Here is a 21,915-nt window from a genome sequence, read left to right as displayed (position 1 = left end):
TGTACACGTGTCAAAATCACTTTTTAATAGTTCAAGTGTAACTGAAATGCTTGGATAGTGCTTTTATCTGCAAGTATTTTATTTTTTATTTTATTGATTTTAGATTTCCCTTAGAGCAGAGCACTATTCAACAAAAGCTTGTGCAAGTTACAGGTTTACTCCAACCATAGCCGGTAGCAGAACGCTGGTTTAAGTTGACCATATCATATCAAATGTATTTGTTTAGCACATTTAAAGACCAAAGTACACCAAAGTGCTTTCCAGTAAAACCATGATACAGATAAAATCACAATATAAAATATAAACTACAGATATAAAATTGTTACATAATATAAATGCAGAGCCAGATGAAAATCCCACTAGTTAACCTCGAATGGGAGGTAATGGCAAGTACGTTTTTAGACATGATTTAAAAGATTGAATAGAATGTGATGCCCAAATGTCTAGAGGAAGATTATTCCATAATTTGGGTGTGGCAATGGCAAAGGCACAGTCTCCTCTGGTCTTCAGCTGAGACCTAGGTTGCACTAAGAGCAGTTGACCGGATGATCTTAGTGCTCTCTTAGGGCTATACAGACAGAGGAGATCAGCTAAGTAATCAGGTGCCATATTATTTAGGATTTTATAAGTAAACAATAAGATTTTAAAATGTTTGAGAGCAGAATCAGGACTTATCATATCATCAGCTCCTATTGGAAAGAAAGCCTCATTGGACAAGATACTGGCCATCACAAGAGCAAACTACACTTCATACAGCAGGTTTTAGATCTCACCCAGGGTCAACACACCTGAATCAAATGATTAGTTCATTAACAGGGTTCTGGAGAACTTCAAGACATGTTGAGGAGGTAATTTAGCCATTTAAATCAGCTGTCTTGGATCAAGGACACATCTAAAACCTGCAGGACACCGGCCCTCGTGTACTGGAGTTCGACACCTGTGTCATACAGGGTAGTGTGCATGCTGCAACTGAACTTTAAGAATAAAAAACAGAGAGTGCCTTTTTGATGACAAGTTCTTTACCGTTACTCTGAAGAGGGCAGCTTATGTCAGAGATAATAACATAAAACAGGGGTCGGCAACCTTTTTGATGATGAGTGCCGTCTAAAATTTCCTCAGAAGTCAATGTGCCATATGATTGCATTAGCAATAAATTTAATAACACTCTACATGAACAGTTACACACTATATAAAACAACTTTACAGAATTATATTTGTTCACAGATGTTGGCAGTTGTCAGCGAATAATTATCCGCTATCTTGAAACAAAAGAAAGACACTTTTTATCCATAAGCGCAAATGAACTGTACAACAGAAAATGCAAATGCTTTTTATGGTATCCTCACAACAATGAAAACAAACACTGTTGCGACAGTGATGTACAGTCTTGTTGGTATATGTATGATTTCTATACATTTTACATCAGATAAAAACTTTGGTTGTAAAATTCAGATAATTATTTATTAAAAGCGAGATATTTTAAATGAGAATAAGAAAGTATTTCTTTGTGGCCCCCTTTCCCTGTTAATGCCCTACCTGGCCCCCCTGGCAAAACTTTCCTAGACCCGCACCTGCACAGTTACCAGCTGTCAGCTGCTTAGAAAAGGATCCTGGTGTTATTTGTCTCTCAGAAACAGTTGATAACTTCAACTCATTCATGTCACCTAAAAGGTAAACCTGTTTCTCCATCACCTGTTCAGCTCTGATGATTCAGTAAGGACATCTCCTGGTTTCATCTTCATGTTTCCCTCTCACCACATATCCAAACCGATATCATAACCAGCAGCTTTTACAGCTGTGGCTCCAGCAAACATCAGCTGATACTAGAAATCAATATTAAATAAATTCTATTCGTGCTGCTGTTGTTTTTCTGCTGGTTTCCTCTTTCTGGCGCAAAGTGGAAGATAAACAAACAAGAAAGACGATCAGCTGATTATTGATCAGTTTCATGATTGAAGTAACAACAGGAGAGGCAGGGGGAGAGAATGAGAGAAGAAGAGGCAGCTGTGCAGCGTAAAGACGCAGAATAAATCCAGCTTTGTGTCTTTTTCATTGTAGCTGAAGTCCGAGACAAACTGTTCCTTTTCAGCTCAATACGGAACGCGTAATATTTTCTCTGAATACGAGATGATTCCGTTTTATACAGGACGGTTGGCAACTCTACTAAATAACCTTATGAATACAATAAAGTTCACTATCAGTAACATCATAGCACCCACCCAGCAGTATAGAAACTCCGTCATGCTAGCTCACGCAGTACGAGTTATTGTAACTGACTGTAAAAAATCAGCACAACAAAAAATAAACTGCACCTAAACTTGGTTTATATCTGACCCAGATAGACTGCAGGTCATAACTTCTTACCTGAAGTTCAGTTCACCTGACACTCGGACCGGCAGCCGCCTCGGGTCTCTCCTCCTCCTGCCTTCCCTCATCCACCTTCTGGCCTCTGTGGAAGCTCCGCCATAGCCACCACCAAACAACTGAGTTATTTTTACACATCGGCCAGCATCTGGCCAATCCACCACCTCTCATTGTTTATATCGTTACAAAAGACGAAACAACAAACAAACAAACAAACAAACAAAAATCATCGACCCATAAAAACAAAAAATCACATCGGTCCACCGGACAAATGCCCGATGGCCAGTCCAGCTATGGTCGTGCCATCAGTTAACCCTCTGCGTGCCAGCTGTGGCACGCGTGCCCAGGGTTGCCGACCCGTGACATAAAATATAAGATCATCAGATTGCCGACTGCCTGCATCTGAAGGCACACACAAAATTGTAGATATTGTATAAGATTGGCTGGCTCTGTTACGTTGCATGAAACTGCATTTCTAAACAGTGATTTTAGCATGTAGTTTGATGTATGACACATCAACATAGAGAGTGTGCTCTGGATTCAGTGTCTCCACCTCCCCTTTAAAAATCGTGACTACTCCCTATACCCTATTCTGACAGTGTATAGTCACTGTTCCCAACCTCTTGTGATACTGAAGAGGCATGCTACTGAACAAGGGCCAAAAATAGCCAGAACCCTTTAGCATCTAAAGACACAGCTCATCCAAAACCTGTCACTTAACCACCGATGAGCTCCTAACTCCTCTGGTAGAAATATGTGTAAAGCTTTCCTTGAGAATTCAAACTTTAACTACTCCACAGAAGACATGGCAATGCTTGAATATCATGTTCATCGTGGCCAAAAACCGCCAAGTATGGAATTCCTCCTAATCACCTATCAATATATGTCTTCAACGTTGCCCACATGAGTGCTGAAGTACCCCAATGGTAAAATCTCTACTAGTCCTTAGACAATTTCCTTTCCAGGATCTGACCTAAATTCTCCAAGAACTCCAAATACACTTAACTGCTGTTCATAGGTACACCGATACTTAGAGCCTTCCTCTCATTTCCCCTTTATGTTCTCAGGGGAAAACGCCAACTCAGCAGAATTCAGTGAGGGATTTTTGAGAATTCCCAGAGTGGCCTATTGCTATAAGCAACTACTGTATGGAAAAGGATATTCCAAGGCATCTCTAAAATTTCGATTCCAGAACCAAGCATGTATGTGGAGGCAACCTCAATATATATTAATTTAACTTCAGTTTGTTTATATATATCCAGATTGGGTATATGGTTAACATACCATATACCAAATCTGTGACGCCCTGTGTTGGCAGATCATCTTCTGCTGCCAATTCTGTACAGATTTAAAACAGAAAACAACAACAAAGAGCAAGAGGTCAGAGTCGAACCAGACCACACAGCTCTAGATTTACAACGTGTCTGGCCTCTGTTTTGATACACGGGGATGATTGTGAACTGTCAGAAGGCCAGAATCTGAGGTAAGACACAAGCAAAACCTCACACGTGCGCTCACACATACACATACAGACACACATAAGCAATGTCTTACATAACACAGTGAGTGATGGCAGCTGAGGACACAATAATACTGCCTTTGGCATTTGTCCTGTGAAAGTTGGACACAGAGGAAATCGGGTGAGTGGGAGAGAAAACAGAGGGACAGATTTTTAAAAAAGCAATTGAAAGTGAAAGAAAGAGAGAAGATGGGGCAGAAAAGGGGTGAACAAAGACAAGATTTAAAAAAAAAAAAGAAAGAAACAAGAAAATATTTGTTTGTTTGTTTCGCTACTACTGCCCATGGCCAGAGGCACAATACCCCAAGGGAAAATGTGGCTTTATGTTAATATTGCAGCCCAGTCAAAGCCACCCTTATCACCACCGGCATCAACTTCCGGAAAGAAACTGTAATGGGGTGCAAGGGAAAGAAATAATAACAACAGGAGCAAAACAAGAGTAAACATGAGAGCAGCTTTCCAATGCTGGGAATAGCTTCTGGACATAAAATTAAATAAATGAATGATCATGCTGAGTATGCCTCTAAACTTGTATAGTAGGAGAGAGAGCTAATGACTGTCATGTAGCAATGAGATGTAAAGAAAGCTAATTGCAACTGCAGCATTGAAAGGTGGGAGAGTGTAACAATGCAATTGAATAATGTAGTGCTATCTACTCTCGCTGAAGTTAAATGTGTGACAGTAACAGAATTGGTGTATAGGTTTAAGCAGGGGTTAAACTGGGCTAGGAGTTATCTAATAGGCAGGTTAATACATTATACTGCGTGTCCCTGTGGTGCGTTCATGGCGCGCATGTCAAAACTGTGTTCTCGTTACTTTTGCATCAATCTAACACTACTGAGGAGGACTGAGCATAAATGGACTAATGTCTTCAGGTAAATTTCAAATGCAACTGTTCAAACAGCTCCACAAAAATCACCAGATACAAATGCTTTCTCTGCTACTTGGCATATTATTGTGTCTTTGCAGCTAAATATACAGTTCGTCTATTTCCCGGGGAGGGAAAGAGTTATGTTTGACACTGTGGTGAAGTTTACAGTAATGCACTATGCTTGACTGGTACAGAGCAGGCTGTGGTGTGAGGTTACATCAAGGGTAGCAGCCATCAATTTAAATTTAAGGTAAGTATGCTGATTAGATTCTCTCACCAATTTCGACCTTTCATAACAGCTGTATAGTGTCTAGAGGTTGAAAATCAGGTTAACATGAAATCTCATATCATGTTGAATTCAGTTTGCTAAATCCACAAAGAGCAGAGCATCTTAGAGCAGCAGCATCACGGGCCAGCTCATCACAACCTGTATAGAAATTAAACTCTAATGGCGCTTACAATGCACATTATTATGTGACTTATTTCTAAGTGATTCTTTTCCACATGTTGCAGCCCTACACCCAATTTTTAAGCTCCTCCACCTGCCAAATCCCACTTTAACCCCTGGGTTTAGGTGGGTCTTCTTGCCGCCTCTGTGGGAATAATAGGTGAGAGAGAAAGAATCTCAATTTCTTTTTCCAATTTTTTGGGTTTTTTTAAAAAAAAAAAACAACAACAACAGCTTTTTATTAGCCTTTTAAACTGTTTCATGTGTAACATAATTAGTGAGCCAATGACATGTGTTAGCTTAAGGGTGTAGCTGTTCTTTGTAAAATAAGATCAAAAAATAAATAAATACACTACTACTACTGTTGATAATAATATTAACACAGTCATTGAAAGAAACGTTGGTCTATAACACAGATGTAACCAGACTACCAGACTGTTAACTAGGGAATCATGGACCATCAATGCAACCGTTTCCTTAAATTCTCATCTAACTTAGGAGTTCGGGATGAGTGCTGAGGATAACTAGTAAGATGATATGATTGTGATCGTGTGCTGATATCAGAGGCATGAGTGACGACAGCATGATATAGTAAAAAGAGAAAAAAAAATTCAGTCAAATCTGAGAAATGGAGTTGCAGAATCTTTTTTTTTTTTTTGTTTCCCAACTTTCAGCATCGATATCGTGGCATTTATCCCAATTTCAATAGCAAAGGTACAATGAATGTATGACGCAGAGAAGCAGAAACAAACATTCCTGCCTTGGATATTTTATTTATTTATTTATAGTTTTGCTTTTTGTTTTTTAATGATCATGAATTGGGGAAATCATCAAAAAGTGTATTTTGGTTAAACATTAAGAGGCTTGTCATATATATTTGGTCAAAACAAGTCATAGCATAATTGGTTTAGCTTAAATTTCCATGTGCGTAAACTTTTTTTTAATCAAAATAGTCATTTCTACCTAACTATAAATGACTATTTTTCTCACAGAAATTACTAAAATGTAAGTAATGTGATGTAGTTCAGCTGTCTATTGTGTAGGACTGCAACGATTCATCGATGATGGCACAGTCTGGTTGCACACCACGAAGAAGCAAAGAGGCGGAGCCTCAGGTTGAGGGAAAGAAAACGTGTTTCTAACGTCCAAAACAGCAGCGATGTTCCTGTAATCACCATTAAAACCTTCACTGGTAGAAAGCGAGCGGGAATCCTTCACCAAAGCACCTAATCAACAAACTCCGACATGAAGAAAAGCGAACAATCCACCGCTGTTTGTTTTACACAGCGTAAAATCTGCAGTAAGTCTCCAGATGTATTAAAATAAGCAGATGATCTGATAACTTTGTTTGATACCAGACTAGTTAAATTATAGAGCTTGCTGAAGGTTGAAGGCAGCCGTCCTATTTTATATGGAAGTTTACCTGCAGCAAGCAGGGGTGAGTCTAAAGGGGGGCATGGGGTGTACTAGACCACATGTATTTCAAGGCTTTCATAGCATTTTTCCAGACTGAAACAATATAACATATAGTATTAATTAAATTGCATTTATATTTAAAAATATAAAAAGAAAAGATTTTTTTCATAATTGTTTCTAAAGTTTGGACACTGAATCATTGTTAATTAGTTAGTGTCTACATCATCATAATGTCTGTTTTCAGCAGCACAAAAACTTGCCTCCTAACGTCAGAAAGCCTTCCAAGAAAAGTAAAGTAAAGATATGCCTTAGTTTAGACTACATATATATATATCTATATATATATAAATATATCTATATATACACACATATATACACACACACACACACACATATATATATATATATATATATATATATATATAAAACACCCAGCGGGTGGTTTATCCTTCAAGCTCGGGTTCTCTACCAGAGGCCTGGGAGCTTGAGGGTCCTGCGCAGTATCTTAGCTGTTCCCAGGACTGCGCTCTTCTGGACAGAGATCTCCGATGTTGTTCCCGGGATCTGCTGGAGCCACTCGCCTAGCTTGGGAGTCACCGCACCTAGTGCTCCGATTACCACGGGGACCACTGTTACCTTCACCCTCCACATCCTCTCGAGCTCTTCTCTGAGCCCTTGGTATTTCTCCAGCTTCTCATGTTCCTTCTTCCTGATATTGCTGTCATTCGGAACCGCTACATCGATCACTATGGCCGTCTTCTTCTGTTTGTCTACCACCACTATGTCCGGTTGGTTAGCCACCACCATTTTGTCCGTCTGTATCTAGAAGTCCCACAGGATCTTAGCTCGGTCATTCTCCACCACCCTTGGGGGCATCTCCCATTTTGACCTCGGGACTTCCAGGTTATACTCGGCACAGATGTTCCTGTACACTATGCCGGCCACTTGGTTATGGCGTTCCATGTATGCCTTGCCTGCTAGCATCTTGCACCCTGCTGTTATGTGCTGGATTGTCTCTGGGGCATCTTTACACAGCCTGCACCTGGGGTCTTGCCTGGTGTGATAGACCCCAGCCTCTATGGATCTTGTACTAAGAGCTTGTTCTTGTGCTGCCATGATTAGTGCCTCTGTGCTGTCTTTCAGTCCAGCTTTGTCCAGCCACTGGTAGGATTTCTGGATATCAGCCACCTCCTCTATCTGCCGGTGGTACATACCGTGCAGGGGCCTGTCCTTCCATGATGGTTCCTCGTTTCCCTCCTCTTTCTTGGGTTTCTGCTGCCTGAGGTATTCACTGAGCACTCGGTCAGTTGGGCCCATCTTCCCAATGTATTCTTGGATGTTCCTTGTCTCATCCTGGACTGTGGTGCTGACACTCACCAGTCCCCGGCCCCCTTCCTTCCGCTTAGCGCACAGCCTCAGGGTGCTGGACTTGGGGTGAAACCCTCCATGCATGGTAAGGAGCTTTCTTGTCTTTATGTCAGTGGCTTCTATCTCCTCCTTTGGCCAGCCTATTACCCCAGCAGGGTACCTGATCACGGGCAGGGCGTACGTGTTGATGGCCCGGATCTTGTTCTTACCATTCAGCTGACTCCTCAGGACTTGCCTGACCCTCTGCAGGTACTTGGTGGTTGCAGCCTTTCTAGCGGCCTCTTCATGGTTCCCATTTGCCTGCGGGATCCCCAGGTACTTGTAACTGTCCTCTATGTCTGCAATGTTGCCTTCTGCAATGATGCATCACCACCTGGTATGGCAACAGCACCGACTACAACTGCAAAGCTCTCCAGCGAGTAGTGCGGTGCTCTGAACGGATAATTGGAGGTGAGCTTTCCTCCCTCCAAGACATCTACAGGAAGCGCTGCCTGAGGAAAGCGGGGAGGATCATCAAGGACTCCAGTCACCCCAGCCATAAACTGTTCAGACTGCTTCCATCAGGAAGGAGGTTCTGCAGCATCCGGTCCCGTACCAGCAGACTGAGAGACAGCTTTTTCCATCAGGCCATCAGACTGCTGAACACGTCATAGACACCTCAGCTTCACTACTGGAACTTCAACATTATGCACTCCACACTGTATATAAATGCCACTTGTTTTGCACATATTCAACTCTGTATATTTTATATATTTTATTATTATTATTATTATTATTATTATTATTTTATTTTTTTTATTATTTTATTTTTTTACTATTTAATTTGTAAAAATGTATACACACACACACACACACACACACACACACACGTAGGAAAATATTTAGTATACACATCCAGAAATGCATACACTATTATATATTGTACATATATTTATTAGTTTCAGGTTGGCCATTCTTGTATTTTGCTCGTTTGTGTTGTTGTGTTTGCACATCTCTGTTGCTTGTGGGGCTCGCACACAAGAATTTCACTCGCATGTGCTGTGCCAGTGTGCCTGCACATGTGATGTGACAATAAAAGTGATTTGATTTGATTTGATTTGATTCTGGTAGTTCAATCCCCTCAGTTCTGACTACCTTCCCTCTCTTTGTTACCATCCGACTACACTTCTCCAGTCCGAACGACATTCCAATGTCATTGCTGTATAGCCTGGTAGTGTGGATCAGTGAATCGATGTCTCGTTCACTCTTGGCATACAGCTTGATGTCATCCATGTACAGGAGGTGGCTGACAACTGCTCCGTTCCGTAGTCGGTATCCGTAGCCAGTCTTGTTAATGATCTCACTGAGGGGGTTCAGGCCTATGCAGAACAGCAGTGGGGACAGAGCATCTCCTTGGTAGATCCCGCACTTGATGGTGACTTGTGCTATGGGCTTGGAGTCGGCCTCTAATGTTGTACGCCACATCCCCATTGAGTTCCTGATGAAGGCTCTTAGGGTCCCATTGATCTTGTACAATTCTAGGCATTCCAGTATCCAGCTGTGGGGCATTGAGTCATAGGCCTTCTTGTAATCAATCCAGGCAGTGCACAGGTTGGTCAGTCTGGTCTTGCAGTCTCGGCTGATTGTTCTGTCTACCAGTAGCTGGTGTTTTGCGCCTCTGGTATTCTTGCCAATTCCTTTCTGTGTCCCGCTCATGTATTGACCCATGTGCCTGTTCATCTTAGCCGATATGATGCCTGACAGGAGCTTCCATGTAGTACTGAGGCAGGTTATTCGTCGGTAGTTGGAGGGGACCGGTCCCTTCTTGGGGTCCTTGGGGATCAGGACCGTCCGGCCTTCAGTTAGCCATTCCGGGTGTCTCTCGTTAACTAGCAGCTGGTTCATTTGTGCTGCCAGACGCTCGTGGAGTGCAGTCAGCTTCTTCAGCCAGTAGGCGTGAACCATGTCGGGCCCTGGTGCTGTCCAACTCTTCATACTGGAGACCCTTTCTTGGATATCTGCCACTGTGATGGTTACTGGACCCTGTTCAGGGAGGTCGCTGTGGTCTGCCCTCAGATCCTCTAGCCACTGAGCATTGCCGTTATGGGTTGCATCCTTCTCCCATATGCTCTTCCAGTATTGCTCCGTCTCCAGCCTTGGTGGTGCTGTTCTCTTATTGTTCCCTTGCCACTGAGAGTACACCTTTGCTGGTTCTGTGGAGAACAGCTGGTTTATTCTCCTGCCTTCTATTTCTCTGGTGTACCTCCTCAAGCGGCTGGCCAAGGCTGTGAGTCTTTGCTTGGCAGTTTCCAAGGCCTCAGGTATGGACAGCTTGCTGTATTTCTTAGGCACCTTATTTGTCGCACCTTTCTGCAACTCCGTTAGTTGGCTAACCTTTGATCTTGCCCTCTAGCCTCCTTCTCCATGGAGGGTACTGCCCCTTGTCGCTGTTCAACTTGTAGCCAAGCTACTACTGCCGTATTGTAGATCAGCTTGTTAGTGTCGGTAATCGTGGTTGTAGGTATTGCCCGTAGTGCTGCATTAACATCATCTAGCAGACCTTCTGAGGGTACTTCACGTAATCTTAGTAACCGGCTATGGGGGATCCAGGTTTCAAGCTTGGCCATGATCCTATTTTTCAGGTCAGTTCCTCTCGCACTCAACGATCCTTCTCCTATCGCACTTGGGGCTATGTACCCAATCTCGGGTGGGGGTGATGATATCGCCCCCCTGACCTGGCGTCCTGACTCCTCCTTGCCGTAGCATTTGTGTTGTACCTCGTCAATCTCTAGCTGTGAGAGCAGTCCCTTCTTTCGAATGTTGGAACACCGTCTAGCCCCATGCACGGGGCGATCGGCGTAGCTCGTTAACGGAGATTTGCCGTGTTGTGGCGTTAAGGTCATTTCAACGAGATTAACCTGAAAGCACTAGTGGGAACACAACGAATATGACTGCACATTTACGCCGACATCATCCTAGTGCAAAGACAAAAACAACAAGCATGCTACTAACTTTAGCCGAGTCATTTAGACAGCTGTTAGCACATGATTCTCCTTATATGTTTAATATGCTGCTGAGAATATAGCCCAGAAGAAGCGGATAGTATAGCTTTTATTTTGGAAAGAGACATTTCTCTGTAATAAACTCTCTTTTCCAAAGATGAGTGATTCCTCGATCAGATAAAGGGCTCGCAATATCGCTAGCCCGACGTCCCGGGGCTAGCGATTTTTTTCAGTCGGGCTACCAAAATCTATCTCTGCCCTGCCCGTCGGGCTATCGTAGGACGGAAAAATATATGTCAATGCTTTTGCATTCTTTCAGAAATGTAGCTGGGTAATTATGTCATTGGCATCGGTGAGCCACTGTCAATATGTGACATATTGCAATCGCGTTTGAATTTGCGCTTGTTTTTTTGCTTTCACTTTGCAATCGCACGAACTGTGTATAGAGAGCGACAGCACTGATCTGTGAGTGATGATAATTTGTGGGGTTAGGGTTAGGGTTAAAAAAGAAGGGGGAAAAAGGACTCATTACAAACTAAAATAAACCCGTGAGTTATTTTAAACATCAGAAGCAAAATATCATGGTAGTCTCTCATGCATTGTTTCATGTCCACTTCCCCATCATTATAATAACTTCAGACCCATTTCTGAAAGAGCAGGTATGCCAGAGTATCTCTCTTCAAAGCACTTTAGCAGTCAGTGATGCTCTTCTGTCAAAACAGAATACAGCAGGTAAAGACAGCTTTGCATTCTTATGCCTAGATGAAACCTGCCGCGTGTGTCTGCAGCGTGTATGTGTGCGTGAGCGAGACGTGTATGTGTGCATTATGAGGGATAATGGAAGGGAAAAACACTCCCAGATGCATGTGATGCAATTATATCCTTGATTATCTGATTGGGTAATCCACAGACAGGCTGGAGGCGTCCAAGATAAACACAGTGTTGGCAGACTGTTGACCAAGCATAAACCACGACGAAGGACACGCATACAGTCTTACGCAGACACACACACCTGTATTTGAACATGCACTCAACAACATATAGATATTGTGAATACTATTTAAATAATATTCTATTTAAACATTTAAATACTTTAAATGATGAAACATATTTTCCCATAATTTTTTTAGCTAAAATAAAAAAGCTAACAATTTAAATACATACAACAATAATTAGACTGACTTTAGCCGTTAAGATGTTAATGGTCCAGTTTTAATATGTAAATGCATTTTTTTTGCAGGAAATGTTGCCACTGAAAAATAGTTGTTGTTTTTTTTTCATCAAAACTTTAGAAATATTTTTTACATCACTTTGCAAGCTCAAGAATCACCCTGAACCCACAGTATATTTTTAACAGGTTTTGGAGATGCCAGGATGATCTGATGCCGGTTGTTGAAAAGGTAAATCCCTCGTATTTCCTGATAATTCTGAAAACATTAAGGAGAAGGGCATTCTTTAAGCTAGTTGGGTCACCAGTACTCCAACACTGCTTGTGCTGCTGTGTAGCTCCCAGGTACGTCAGTAGGTGTTAACTAAGTCTGTAAACCCAGGGCACAGCAATGAAAGAGATGCACACATGCCAGCAATTCCTGCATAAATACAGTTTTAAAAATGTACCTCTGCTTATGTCCTCGCTGATCCAAACTGCCCATGCTCTGCGTCCACAGAGTAAAGGGAAAGCTGAACAACAAAGAACACTTAAATGTGTGATGTGTGAGGTGGCGTGTTGGGTTTTTCGTGAAGGCTTAAACTGACAAATGTCATGAAAGTAAAGTGTGTAAGAGTGTTTACTGTAGGGGAAGAGAGAAGCAGACATACCTGCAGACAGATGTATGGACAGGTCTAGAGTCTGCTTGTCAATGTTGCCCCCTGCCCAGGCCAACCACCCTCCCCTCACCCCTCCTCACCTCTCACCAAACATATTTTGGAGCTAAAACACACCATTGAATCGAGTAACAAGGCAATCCTTGTCCAGCGCCACCAAACCTCATCTGGACAGCCAGCAGGGAACCCACTGTATGTGCGTGTGTGTGTAAGCGCGTGTACAGTATACAGAAATGACCAGAAAAGGTTAAAATTATTTGCTGTTGCTTTTAAAGAGCAAGCTGCGGAGGCCACTCTATTGCACACACTTTCTTTTGCTCTTGCTCTTTTCCCCCTGCCCTGTGTTCTCTCTCCCTCTCTCTGGAGGCATGTGGCACTGGGCCATCTTCACCTTACATATGCACAAACACATTAAAAACACATACGCAATAACTGCCAGGCAAACTATAAGCAGTCAGTACGAACTTGCCTCAGCTGTGTGTGAGTCCATGTGAGCGTTCAGAGCAAAGGTGTGTTTAGAACAGAAGCAAAGAGGTTGAACACGAGGATCAGATAGTTGTCCTTTTACAATCAACACTTAAGCGGAGCTTGGCAGAGAATCTCCTCTCACTCCCACGTTTTGCCTCGCTGTAAACTGCAAATCTTTCAACACTCCTCTTATACCCCACATTAACTCCAGCTACCCCCCACCCCCAGCTTTTTAAAGCTCTTTGTCACGCACACACACACACACGCACGCACGCACACATATTCACCCATGTCTTCAGGAAGTCTGTTTTCACTGTTTTATCACTATGACTACCTTCCCTGTTTTTCAGTGTGTCTTTTTAATAGTAAAGGAGTATATATGTTTATAACTGAAATGTAGTGATATATAAACAGTAATATCTAATCAAGACTGTTAAGTTTCCTGCTCACACTTTTTCACTTTATGCACAAATATAACCTTTTGGGGTTTTTTTTCTTTGAGGTACTTAAATTACTGCTGTTTAAATGTTACTATAATCTAGTAGAAAACACTGTAGCGCTGCTCAGGTATAGCAAAAAAAATTTTTTTTTTTTATGTATAGATATAGTAATGTGTGAAAGTCTTGAGCCAGCCCTCATTATTTTATAGTTTGCATGCACTGAGTCAGACATTTCTGTAAAATTTAAAGTGGTCTCGAGCAATAGTTCTCCAGGAGATTGACTTCCTTTTCACTCATTTTCAGTCCAACATGGTCAGTACCTGATTATGTTGAGAGGATTTCATGAAGCCACTTAACCTCAATTTCAATAAATTTGAAATTGGAACTGAGAATCCCTCCAAATTATGGAGATAGAAACATATGGTCAGATTTTCCAGTACCATCTGGGAAGTATTGGAATGGCAATAGCTTAATTTTTCAGCATGACAATAATTCCAAACATACTGTCAGTGCAGTAAAACCATACCTGGATAGAAAAGACACAGTGGAATATTATCAGTCCTGCACTGGCATCCCCAGAGACCTCAACATTACTGAAGCAGTGTAGGATGACTGACAGAAGACAGAACAAAAAGGCAGTCACCATCCAAAGAAGAGCTTTAAATGTCCTTCAAGACACCTGGAGAATTATTCCTGAAGATCACTTAAAGAAATTACAAGAAACCGTGCCTAAGAGATTTCAGGCTGTCCTGAAGAATAAAGGTGGTCATACCAAATTTTAGAATTTTAAACTCTTTTTACCTCATACACTGTATTTCTATGTATTTTTGCACAATGTTCAATAAACTGCCGCACCTTTTTCCCATTTTCCTAACAAAGAATAAAGAAATGGAGAGTGGCCCAAGACTTTTCCACAGTGCTATATGTTTTCATAATCTTTTCATCTACTATACACAGCACAGTAAGTCCAACATTTTTTCAGGTGTACTGTGAGATAAATCAATGACATACACAACCTTGCACAGCCTTATTATCTAATGGCCCAGGCTGATTGGAGAATTGCAACTCTCAGGTCATGCAGGCCTAAAGACCGATCAATGTTGCCCTGATAACTGCCAGTCCTTAGAGAAATACATGCATTCCCCGACGGCTTAGCTTGCTGGTCCCACAGAGGGCGCTGCACTAAAAACCTCCTTGTGATTTCTTTGGAGACCAGCAGATTAGCACGGCCACCTTCAGTTTTCATGGAAGACTCCAATTCGTCTGTAAACACTCACTAACTTATCATAGAGCACCAGTGAGATGCAACCCGGAAACAGCATCCGTTCCCCTTCAAAGTAAAAGTTGCAACTTTTGAAACATGTTGGTTTTGGTGGTAAGGCACAAATTCTACACTGAAGGTGAAGCTTCTCTGTTTCCAGTTTGCAGTAAATATACATATAGGAAAATGAACACACGTGAAAATGGCAGGGAAGCTCAGCTAACCATATTAAACAGCTACACTGACATCAGGGAATTGTCTAATTATTATGGAAGTGGCTATTTCTATAAATACAGTTGCTGTTTACAGGTGACATCTGCAACAACAATAAATAACAAAACATGAGGTATACTCAAACCAACAAGCCCACAACTCGTGTTTTTTATAGCGTCTCAGTTTGTATACGGTTTATTTGTCCTAATAACAAGGTTCACTGAACCATAATCCTATTATATTTGCACTGCAAAGCTTTAACACAGTTTCTGATATTGTACAGTCATCTGTGCTTTTACTGGCAATTATTGAGAAGATAAAAACTTGCTGTATTATCTATGCATTTTAAATGATTTTAAAAACTCTCCATCATTATCCTATAAAAGAAAAAATACTGTATGTTAAGACTGGATGCCATTCAGAGTAAGAGCGCTCTGGCGACTGGAGCTGGTTGTGTCTCCCTGGAAATGTATGTGCGTCAGTGAGAGAATGTGGGCCTTCCCTCAAATAGATTTCAGAGCACATGTTTCTGCTTTAGAATCTGTCTCTCTCCCGCCTTTCCCCTCCTGTTTGACACAGATACTTTATATGGTGAAGAGATTATGAAAATGATTTGAACAAGAGAGCAACCTTAATCGTGATATAAAGTAGTGAAATTAGCCTCGGGTGAAACAATGTGCAAATATTTCAGTAAACCCATATTGCTGCTATGCAACTGAAAAAGCAAACACCGCCATAAAAAAATAAATAAAATAAATGTAAATATTACGCTGCTTATCGACATACTTATGGTTGTTGTCATGTTGCACACAGCAAGTGTTTGTCAGCTGCATGCAACCCAACAAACAAAATACTATTCCCCAAAATCCCCCATCCCACTGAGACCCTGGCTAAAAGACAAACAACTCCTGTCAAAACACAAGGCCTCTGTGTGGAGCTGATCCAGAAGGATCATAATGGATGTTAAAATCATCAAATATTATAAACTCCTTTGTATGGACAGCAGAAACCAACAGGCTTTAACGTAGTGGTGCATCAGCAGGAGAATTAATCCCATTCACTTTAGAGAAAAAAAAATACTGAAATAAAGCCATGGAGCTGAGCCAATGCTATTTCCCAGCTTCCTGTTCAGCAGAGTGCCTGTCTTGCCTCTGGCTTGGCAGGCTGCACCAGCCTGCTTCATAAATACTGCACAACCAACGCTTGATGAAAACGCCCGCTTCTCTCAGGTACAACTGCACTCTGGAGAGCTTCATTTTCTACAGTATGGATAAACTGTGAGCATCTGTGTCAAAGAGAGGCTCTGAGATAAAGGCCGCAACCTCAAAAATGTGCTTGATTTTTAATATAACCTCATTTTGCTTCTGGAAATTTACCTATGTAATGTGTGTGGCTAAAACAAAAACCAGTGCTAACCCCAGGTGGCCCTCCGGTGACCTGGTGGAAGTTTAAGAGGTTTAAGAGCAATCCAATTGCTTTGAATTTCTTTCTCTTTTTGTGGCGTACATCTGTGTCCGTGCGTCGGTCCTACAGATTACACCCAGTGGGAAAAGGTTAAAAGAGGACGCGCTGTCCTCAGCAGCTGGTCAGTTAAAAAAATTTTCATTGTTTTTTTTTTTAACTCTCAGAATTCAATTTGTCACTATTCCTGTTCCAAACATGGTGACCAGAATGGGTAATGGAGCTCTTCTAATAGTACAGATAGTCCACTAACTCACTGTTCCCTAGATACCAATTAGCAGTGAACATCCCAGCATCACGAGTCAGACAGCTGATGTGGGAACAGCTTGACGTGAGAGAATGAAACTTGTGTGTTGGGACAATGTGGGTGAGTCCAGATTAGTAAACTGTGAAAGGTGTATTCCCTTTGCTATTTTGGGGCACTTGGTGGCTCACCATCACCCACACTGAGTTCATCTCAGGTAAACACAAATTTTAGGCTTCTGTGAGACAAAATGTATCTATGGCAATTCAGTCTAACATGGATATATAGCTAATTATAATAATGTTTTATAATGCAAAAGTCAGGAAGGAAACGTTCTTTTTAACAGGGCATTAATGAATGTTTTGATTCTCCTTAAAAACATCAAACAGTCTCAGTAAAATCACAGAAAACAGCACCTGTATATTTTTCTCCAGAAAGCAATATGAGGTACGCTCCCTCTTCCACAGGACAAATATAAATAATAGAAAGCTACAAAGTGTGTACAAAGTACCAACGTTTTTGTGTGGACGTACAGAAAGCACCATCATCCACTGTGATTACACCATAAACCAAGCCATTTAACTGCTACTGTTAAGCTTTTCTTTCTCTGCCATGTTTCCTTTCTCTCTCTATTCTCAAAATCTACAAATGAGATCAGGGTAAAGTTGAAGAAAAAGAGCAGCGTAATCAGGATTATGCTGCTTCTGTAGCTAAGCCATACACGGGTGACTGTGACACAAGCTCACCCACTCGGGATGATCACCGAATCCCCACTGTGAAAACACCAGCATGCCTCCCTATTACTATGCACCATGTGGTGACACTTTCAGTTGAAAATGAGTGGCTTCATATAACATTCATTTTATCTCAGCTTGCCGGTGTAGGACATAAGAACCAAAAAGAAGGAGGGGGGCAAAGACGGGCGAAGAACATTCAAACAAGGTAGCATCCATGAGTGTGAAGGGATGGATGTTTGGAGGTTGGAGCACTGTTCTAAGAAGAAGGCACCATCTGTGATATATTAAAAACTTAACATTACTTAACAAGTATTTTTTTAAGTCACATTAAGTTTTAATCACATTAAGTCACATTATTTTGTATGTATGTTTTATTTAAATTTCCCGGTTTTAGTATATATATATATATATATATATATATATATATATATATATATATATATATATATATATATATGATCACAAGCTGTGAGCCATTATTCACAATCCCTTATGCTGCCATAAAGATAATATGTGTAAAAAGTCTGACACGGCACCACGGGCCTGCAAGCTGGAGAAGCAGAGGCTTGCAAAAATATTTACATGTGACTTCACACCTATGCACGCGAATACAGACACACACACACAGGCACGCGGTAACTTGGCGTGATAAATACACCATCCATTTCCTTATCAGCAGCCCCAAACAGAGCACAGCACAACTATGATGACCAAATGAACAACGTCAGAGTAGGCTCAAGGTAAACATCGGTGTTTAAAGGGATGTACAGGATCGTGAAATTCAAAAGACCAAAGCACCAAAATACTACATTAACAAGCATCTTGGGAAAACACAGATGTGGCCCTGCATGGAGCAAACAGGTCATCAAAACAAGTGTTATTATAGTGTCTTCGGCCTATTCCGTTTTGGCCCAATGTTTAAAAAAAATGCATGTAAAGCTCTCACACATGCCATCAGAGAAAGAGGGGGACTCGAAAGCATTACATGCCAGTGGTTGAAAGTTCCTAAGCAAATCAGTAACAAAACAGCCAGTAAGGTCCGGTCCAAAGTTACATCTTACCTGGTCCCGCGGAATGCAAGGCAGCGAAGTCCTGCGGTGGGACTTGCTGTTGCTCTGACTGTGAGCCATCATTTCCGAGGCCGCTATGGAGCTGGACCTCCGTCTCCTTTTGAAGACAGGGATGTCCTCCTCCTTCGCCCCGGTCACAGAGCCACAGCACCCCGTCCCGCTGGTCCCTGAGGCCGGCAAGAGCCGGTCAGCATACCTCGCAAGCAAAACCCCCAGCAGCCCCAGCAGGTAGGCCAGGTAGGGTCTCCAACTGGCCCGGACTCGACTCAGGGAGACAAGTGAGACGGTCCTGATGACGCTAATGAAGACGAGGATGGACACTCCCTGACCCAGCCGGACGACCAGCAGAGCCCCGCTGCCTAGGCAGCCGAGGACTACCAGGGTTGCGGAGAAGGACAGCAGCTGCTCCTCGGCGCCGCACAGGAGGGAATGCGCCGCGGCTTCGCCCAAGTGGCACACCGCTAACAGAAACAGCGCGGTGCGGATGAGTACTCCGCAGCGAATCAGATACAGCCCTACCCAGAAGAAGGCACATACGAGTGTAAAAGCGGGGGAGACGCAGTAACACACGCTCAAAAGCAGCTCGACAGCGCAGCCCGCCGCGAAATGAAGACGAGGGTCGGAGCCGCTGCTATTTCCGTTGGTCCTGCTGCCTGCATCCCAGTCGACCAATCTGAGCAGCAGAGCGAGAGTAACGGAGATGGAGGCAACGCAGACCGCAGACGACACTCCTCGGCAAGTCCATGTCACGGCGAGTCTGAGCCACGACGACTGGCACCCTGCGTCCTGGAACAGCGGGGTGACACATGTCTTCACGTAGCCGTTGCGCTCCAACGCCGCCCGGGGATATTTTTCAGGAGCGCTCCTTGATGAACCTCCGTCTGCCTCCAAGGCCATCGTTATCAGTCAAGCGGCATAAAAGAGATAGATTTAGTCCCTGTGTGGGTGTTTTAGTTTGCACATACCACCAAGAACTCTTTATTTTATTGTATTTCTGTGCACCAAAACTCAGGACCACCCCAACTCTAAAGTTTGCATATTATTTAAAAAGCGCAAAACTGAGAGGTCTACACAACTTTTCATTTAGTTTGGTGCTTCAGGACGTCCCTGTTATATTTGTTCCACTATTGGGTTGACTGTGTTAGTCAAGCAGTGAACCAAAAAAAGAAAGAAAAAAAGGCAACCCCTGGCGTTTCACACATCTAGGCCACTACCCCAACTCCTCTACATGTTTTTTCTCTCTCCTTTCCCTCAACCTCTCCTCGTCTCTCTCTCTCTCCCCTCCCACTAGAAATTATCCCCCCTTTTTCCTTTTTTTTTTTTGCCGCTCCGGTGATTCCTCCATCACGTTTTGGCTCTTCCCCTCCTCCGTGTGTTTCTGCTGTTCATTCTGCAGGCTGCGGTCTCGCCCTGGATGTGACTCAGTTCGCAGTGGATGGATGCCATGTTTATACGAAGATTTCCTGGCTTGTTCGGGAAGATGGAGCGGGTCATTACGAGAATTGACTATAACAATCCTGTTATACATTTTAGAAGTCCTGTGCACTGTAAATATGACAGAACACCAAAACGTGGATGTCGTGCTATGCACACTGGTACCATGCAGCTTTAAACAATATCATTCATCAAGCTTTCAATCTTTCATGACTTAATTATTTATTTACCTTCGCTTTCATTGCTGTGCGCACTGTGTACCTCTAAAAACACGCAGTGAAATGAAAAGCACAGTCCAAAAAAAGAGAAAATGCTTTCCTCTGTTAGTAATCTTGCGACCCATGTTTTTTTTTCTTTTTTTTTTTTCCGGATTAAAATCCTAAATCACATCATCCTGTGCCTCCTGTGTGGCAGACCGGGACAGGGCAAGTTAGCGGCCTTCACCTGTTTGGCCTACATTTTGTGAGAGGATTTAGAAGGAGACTGCATCTGCATAATGCTATTGTAATTCTCACATATCTTTCTGTAAAAATACTACAACAACAACACTGGCAAACTGGGGTTCTTTAAGATGTAAAGCAGTACAGATGTTACCGAAAGACAAAGAAGTCATAAGCAGACAATTAATAAACTGGGTGCAGTTTGTTTTGTGTGTAAATGCATCAGGAAAATATGAGGCCTATCCTTCCCCACATTGGTAGTTTGTGCTGTAACTTTGGTACGTTATTTCCACTGACACTGGTGTTACACAACATGGGTCGGTGCAATCAGTCAAGTGCAATCAGGGTATAAATCTTGGGTTTTAGTCATCCTATCGCAGTGTGCTGGGAAAATTTTGCCAGCACAAATTGTTCATCGGTATTTAAGCTGGTTAGTATGTCAGAACAAGAGATTAGATTGTTAAGTTTGACTCCGGCTGTTTATTCTGGTTGATTGTGTTCCACAGCGGCCGTCAGCATTACAGCTAAACTGAACTGGTCAAAGGAAATCACCACGTACACTCATTTTGTTTAACACGCACTAGTCTCCAACTCGCAACCATGTCAAAGAAAACGAATAAAAACTGAGATGTGTTCCTGTACAGGGTACAGTATGCTGGCCCCTGCAGGGGACACACAATAAATCACATTTGGCAAAGGTAGCCATGATAATAACATTCCTCGTCCTTTCCTCTTGGAAACATTGTCCAGACACCCTTCTCCAGGTATACTGAGGAAGTGTAGTAACGATGTCATCTATTACTGGTAAGTGTTGGAGGACAACTGGATGTGAGCATATGGTTTGGTTTTATTGAGTTATCTGTAGCATGGTCGGTTAATCAAACTCATGCATCCTGATATATATTTATACTGTCATTCATGTAACCGAAATATTCCACCCAGCGGTCTGACCTGTTTGGGTGGAAACAAAATGCCAAGAGTCCAAGAGACTTGATTTTGGTAACACAACTCAACTAACATACAAAAAATAAATCCGCACACATTTACCAAGTACATCTTACACTAAAAATGCCTCAAAAAGTCATTTTGACACAATTTAAGTATCAAAACTGTTTTTTCACCCTGTTCACATGGAAATACAGGGAGTGCAGAATTATTAGGCAAGTTGTATTTTTGAGGAATAATTTTATTATTGAACAACAACCATGTTCTCAATGAACCCAAAAAACTCATTAATATCAAAGCTGAATGTTTTTGGAAGTAATTTTTAGTTTGTTTTTAGTTTTAGCTATTTTAGGGGGATATCTGTGTGTGCAGGTGACTATTACTGTGCATAATTATTAGGCAACTTAACAA

General features: G+C 42.2%; 1 protein-coding gene across 1 annotated transcript in view; it reads right to left on the bottom strand.

The window, feature by feature from the left end:
• Positions 1-20,757, bottom strand: part of LOC113036022 (cGMP-inhibited 3',5'-cyclic phosphodiesterase 3A-like) — a 77,901-nt gene extending 57,144 nt beyond the window's left edge. Inside the window, exon 1 of the mRNA XM_026192015.2 lies at positions 18,677-20,757. Coding sequence (XP_026047800.2) covers positions 18,677-19,582 — 906 coding nt within the window. The 5' untranslated portion in view covers positions 19,583-20,757. The remainder of the gene's footprint in view (positions 1-18,676) is intronic.
• Between the last annotated feature and the right edge of the window lie 1,158 nt (positions 20,758-21,915).

This window comes from Astatotilapia calliptera, chromosome 14 (assembly GCF_964374335.1).
Source record: "Astatotilapia calliptera chromosome 14, fAstCal68.1, whole genome shotgun sequence".
Classification (NCBI taxonomy): Eukaryota; Metazoa; Chordata; class Actinopteri; order Cichliformes; family Cichlidae; genus Astatotilapia; species Astatotilapia calliptera.
This window is presented reverse-complemented; position numbering and strand designations above follow the sequence as displayed.